The sequence below is a fragment of the Schistocerca nitens genome, chromosome 5 (assembly GCF_023898315.1).
Source record: "Schistocerca nitens isolate TAMUIC-IGC-003100 chromosome 5, iqSchNite1.1, whole genome shotgun sequence".
NCBI classification, from domain to species: domain Eukaryota; kingdom Metazoa; phylum Arthropoda; class Insecta; order Orthoptera; family Acrididae; genus Schistocerca; species Schistocerca nitens.
The window spans coordinates 625,935,145-625,941,144 of NC_064618.1; the positions used below are offsets into that span (position 1 = coordinate 625,935,145).

At 38.3% G+C, this 6,000-nt stretch overlaps 1 protein-coding gene across 8 annotated transcripts in view; it reads left to right on the plus strand.

Annotated features, from left to right (window-relative positions):
- LOC126259533 (serine/threonine-protein kinase Nek2-like) overlaps window positions 1–5,766 on the plus strand; it is a 73,960-nt gene extending 68,194 nt beyond the window's left edge. For 7 of the 8 annotated variants that reach the window (XM_049956408.1, XM_049956402.1, XM_049956401.1 and 4 more), the window contains one exon: window positions 4,477–5,765. In XM_049956408.1, coding sequence (XP_049812365.1) covers window positions 4,477–5,539 — 1,063 coding nt within the window. In that variant the 3' untranslated portion in view covers window positions 5,540–5,765. Of the gene's footprint in view, window positions 1–4,476 lie in introns of all 8 variants that reach the window. The other variant, XM_049956400.1, reaches the window with a different exon arrangement.
- Window positions 5,767–6,000: the final 234 nt, after the last annotated feature.

Here is a 6,000-nt window from a genome sequence, read left to right on the forward strand (position 1 = left end):
GAAAAAAGCGCAAGTCATTCCCGTTTTTAAGAAAGGCTGTAAGACAGATCCATAAAATTATAAACCTATATCATTGATGTCGATCTGTTGTAGAATTACGGAATATGTTTTATGCTCAAGAATTATGACGGTTTTGGAAAAAGAACGTCTCCTCTATAAAAATTAATATGGATTCCTCAAAAAGAGATCCTGCGAAATTCAGCTCGCTCTGTTCCTCCATGAGACAACGGCGCACAGGTTGATTCCTTGTTCCTTGATTTCGATAAGGCATTTGACACCGTTCCCCATTGCTGTTTAGTGAAAAAATTCGAGTTTACGGAGTATCGGAGCAGACCTGTGATTGGATTCAAGATTTTCTTGCAGATAGAACTCAGTATGTCGCTCTTAACGGAACTAAATCGACAGATGTAAAGGTAATATCTGGTGTACCACAGGGAAATGTGATAGGACCGTTGCTGTTTGCAATATATATAAATGATCTAGTAGAGAGCATTGGATGCTTTTTAAGGCTATTTGCAGATGATGCAGTTTTCTATACCAAGTAGCAACGCCAGAAGACAGAATTTGCACAACAACCTGCAGAGAATTGATGAATAGTGTAGGCTCTGGCAGTTGGCCCTGAACGTAAATAAATGTAGAATATTGCGCATTCATAGGAAAAGAAACCCACTACTGTACAGCTACAGTATTGTTGACAAACAGCTAGAGACAGCATCAACCGTAAAATATCTATGCGTAACTATCCAGAACGATCTGAAGTGGAATGACAGTATAAAAAAAGATGGGAAAAGCAGACACCATACTCAGATTCATCAGAAGAATCTTAAGGGAATGTAACTTACCCATGAAAAAAGTGGCTTATAAGGCGCTTGTTTGCCCGATTCTTGAGTATTGTTCATCTATCTGGGATCCCTATCAGATAGGACTAATAGAGAAGATCCAATGAAACTAATAGAGAAGATCCAATGAAGAACGGTGCATTTCATCACAGGATCATTTAGCTGGCGAGAGAGTGTTACAGAGATGCTAAACAAACTCCACTGACAGACATTGCAATAGAGGCACTGCACATCATGAGAGATTTACTGTTGAAATTTTGGGGCAGCACTTTTCATGAGGAGTCAGACAACATATTGCTTCCCCCCCCCCCCCCCCCCCCCCACACACACACACACACACACACACACATCTTGCATATTGACCACAAGGAGAAAATTTCAGAAATTAGAGCCATACAGAGGTTACCGAAAATCATTCTTCCCACGTACTATTCGCGTGTGGAGAGTGGAACGGGGTTAGAGGGATCAGATAGTGGTACCAAAAGTACCCTCTGCCACACACCATTAGGTGGCTTGCGCAGTATGATTTAGATATATAAGAAAGCTTTATGCAGTGCCACTTTATTTTGGATACATCACAAAAGACGATTGTTCACAGCAACACACAAAGCTGCAAATCTTGAGTGGACCAAACAACACAGAAAATTGTCGGCAGCTTACTGGAGGTGTGTAGTGCAGCCCGGCGAGTCAAGAGTTTGTCTTTTTTTTTTAATGACACAAGGTGTCTAGAGTACTGATGGTCCAGTGAGGTATTTAATTTGCATTGAATAGAGGGTGTAAATTGAGGATAGAGGTGGTTATGTGACTTTTGTGAACGTTTGTAACAGTTGTGACTACAGTTGCCTGAGACTGCAGTTGTGTGTGAGAGTTGTTTGCGCCTCGTGTGTGGGGGTGGGGGTGGGGGGGAGGGTCTGTTTTTGACAAAGGCCTTACGGACTGAAAGCTTTAATTGTGACAGTCTTTTTGTTGTGCCTAACTTCGACTCAGCATCTCTGCTCTTTGGCGAGCAACAACTTTCCTTTTCATTACGTGTTTGGTCCCACTCATTCAGGGTACTGCAAACATGAACCAGAATATTTATTCCAACATTAATGTAAACAGATATTGCTCTTTCTTTTCCATCGTCATGATGTGGATTCTGCCATCTTCCAAGATGACAAAAGTCATGTTCACATGACATCCCTAGTTTGATGAACAATCAGATACTGTTTTACACTTCAACTAGCCCACTAAATCAGCTGATCTTAGTCCCATAAAAGGTGCCTGGAACTGTTGGGTACAATGGGTGAAATCTAGCAAAGAAAGTCCCATCAATTTCGTAGCTCTCATCAATGAGCAGCTTCTGCTGGGTACAATACACCTCAGGGAACTATGGATGGTCTTCATCGTTAAACTGAAGCCATTATCATGACTGTAGGCAGTATTGTATGGTATTAACTTGCTGTCTCTTGGGGGTGACAATTTTCTGCCAGGAGTATCCAGAATGCACTCTGCAGTGGAGTGTGCTCTGATATGAAACTCCCTGGCAGTTTAAAACTGTGTGCTGGACCGCGACTTGAACTCGAGTTCGAGTTGCGATCCAGCACACAATTTTTAATCCGTCAGGAAGTTTCAGCCAGGAGTGTTTATCTTAAGCATGTAAAATGCATTCCTTAACTTGAGTATTACATAGTTCGTATCTGCAAAGTATTATTTTGATATGATCAAGAGCGCAAGCAGGGGAAATCTCTTTAACAATGACTTTCACCCTCTCAAATAAAATTTCAATTCCGTTCCTTGTTTTCATTAGTAATTCTGTTTTCATGACTACATATCAATATGAGGTAACTTCATTTCTAACGAGTCATTCTATTGTGGTACCCTAAGCATCGGTAAATATGCAGTTATATTATGGCAACACTGCTGAATAACTTGAGAACAACCAAAAGACATGGACTCTATGGTTCTGCTTCCCAAATGAATATTTGTAAGATGAAATTTTGTTGCATTTAATATATTATGATGCTTTATTCAGTTTTGTGTAGGTCTAATAGTTGTTTGGTTATAATAGAGGGAAACACTCCACGTAGGAAAAATACATCCAAAAACAAAGATGATGTGACTTACCAAATGAAAGTGCTGGCAGGTCGACAGACACACAAACAAACACAAACAAACATACACACAAAATTCAAGCTTTCGCAACAAACTGTTGCCTCATCAGGAAAGAGGGAAGGAGAGGGAAAGACGAAAGGATGTGGGTTTTAAGGGAGAGGGTAAGGAGTCATTCCAATCCCGGGAGCGGAAAGACTTACCTTAGGGGGAAAAAAGGACGGGTATACACTCGCACACACACACATATCCATCCACACATATACAGACACAAGCAGACATATTTACCCTCTCCCTTAAAACCCACATCCTTTCGTCTTTCCCTCTCCTTCCCTCTTTCCTGATGAGGCAACAGTTTGTTGCGAAAGCTTGAATTTTGTGTGTATGTTTGTGTTTGTTTGTGTGTCTGTCGACCTGCCAGCACTTTCATTTGGTAAGTCACATCATCTTTGTTTTCTAATAGTTGTTTGTTATCCATTGTTCAAATATAAGAGACTATGCATGCTAACCTTGTTGTTTAATCAGATTGTTGAGATTTAATCTTTGTACGACCACCATATTAAGAATACATGCACAAAAGCTAAAATTCAAAAGTATATTATTTATATTGTATAATCCGATTAAAATTACTGGATAGTTGGCACTTCACATGTTGGAGCTGGTTTCCGCCAGTCAGAGAGCTCAGCGTCATGCCCAAACTGTTTGCCATTCCTAAGCTGTCACAGCTGGTTAGTTGACTTCCAGTTCTTTGCCCAGCTTTCTTTATTGATATGTTTGGATCCTGAATCATGGTTCAGACACTTTTATTTCATCATACATGATATTCATCATTGTGACTGGATCTCTACAGTTATAAATACAACTATTTACGGCAGTGTTGTTGAAAACCACAATGGTTAACATATAAACCTGAAGCTCAGAAGATTGTAGGTTTGAATCACATCAACTGTAGCATTATTTTTTTTTTTTACATGTAATAAAAAAATTTGATTATTATTTTCGTTTGGAATCTGACTGTGTAACCTATAATCTGTGAGGAAAGTTTCAAAAACGAATAATAGTGAGAAATTAAATTTTACTTTTAGTGCTGAAACTGAATTTTTTATGTCATGCTCATTGAGGTTAGCCTTGATCATTGCGAACAAAATGATCATGATTTTAGTTTTGTCACAGATTATTGAACATCATTTTCTTGGATATATTGCACATCACAGGGTTGTGGGCTACAAAATGTATCATCTATTGCAGTTTAGTCATTGGAACTTAAAATCAGCTGTCAACAGAGAATCTCACATTACCAATATACTTCTGGTAGTCATTTCCGACATTGTTCCATGTTACATATTAACAGCATTTGTGAAGTGACGCACCATGTTTTTGTATCACCTATAATAGAGCAATACCCAGCAGCCAATGTGACAACACCCTAACAGCAAAAGACAGATGTCAACTATCAAATAATTTTAATTGGACTACGTTAAAATAGATGTGTTACCCTGGCTAATATCCTCTCACTATTAATGCAGTTATTATTTTAATCTTACAGGTTTCCAAGAATTCCAGCACACTATTCTGAAGACCTCCAAAACATAATTTCACTAATGCTAAGTTCTAAGCCCTGTGATCGCCCAACAGTTGATGTTTTAATTCAGAATCCTGTTGTTCTTTCCCATGTCATTCAAGATTGCATTAATGCAAAGTTATCTGTACCTAAAAGTCTTCAAACTCTGGAAAATCCATGTGAAACAACTGAAAAGGTTAAAGTATTCCTACAAGATAACATTGCAGCTTCCAATCTTGCTGATGTTCAGGTGATACCAAATGACAGTTTCTCAAAAGGCTTTGACTGTAAGTTTCAGGACATATTGTCAAAAAAACTGGAGGAGCTTAAAAGAAAAGAGGCAGCATTGCAGTTAAAAGAGTTTGCAGTTGCTGAAAGAGAACGAGCTGTTCAAAAGAAAGAGAGAGATTTGTACACAGCAACAACAGCTGAAGGAAGGTTTATGACTGAGGGAAAAAGTCAGCATAAATATCGTGATGTTAAGTTGACAGCATGGAAGCAGAAAACTCCACACTTGTACCATATGCCTATGAAGAATGAAGACACTTCTTTCAGTGCAGACACTGGTGACACAAGTATCCTTCCAACTTCTGCAAAACTGATTGCAGATGCTAAAGAATGTTTCATAAAAAAACCAAATGAAAGGAGAGTTCATTTTGATACTGTACCAATACTGGATGCTGTTGAGTATACATTTTATGACAGAAGTAGTACCCTTCGCATTAAGAAGCCTGCAATTGGTAAAACTAATGAACATATGCATTCTGAAACTGCTGGTTGCATCAGCAAGAAAAATGTATTGCACAGAAAGTCCTCTGCTCAGGTTCTTCAAAATGTTGACAATATCAACCAGAATAATGTGGGTAGCTCACATAGGCATGTATTCAGCCAGTGGAAGAAGGCAGGTACCATTCCCCGGACAGGGAGGGGTAATTGTTCAAATAAGGAAAATAAGCATCCTACAGTGTCTTGTGCTCAAAATACAGTTGAATTGCCTGTGGATGATGTTCTTACCAAGAAATTCAGTTCAGTGGTAAATTTCCGATGAACTGGAGAATGAGTGATATGGTCTCATGTATTAAACACACATAAAAAACTTAGTACCTGACTAGTTTGTAGCTAATCAAATTAACATGGGGATAGTTAATCAATAAAATTATTTTATTCGTATTGAGTCTCAGGGATCCTAGAAAACTGACATACATACATACTTAACATCTAACATGTGAGCTTCAATTGGTATTATTATGCTTTACTGTTTTTATATAAAAATTTGATGTGCTTGATTAAAAGATATTTAATTGTTGACCATTATAAATGTGGAACTGAAATGTATCTTCACCTTGTTAGAAAATTTATCGTGCTACACTCTGAATCAAGCAGGTTCATTTAGTCACATCAGATGTTTGTCAACTGTGCAGATAGAAAGATTCTGTGCTAAACAGTAAATCAAACACATTCACATTGTTAAATCAACACTCTTTGGCTCAGAATTCTCCTAAAATGCTA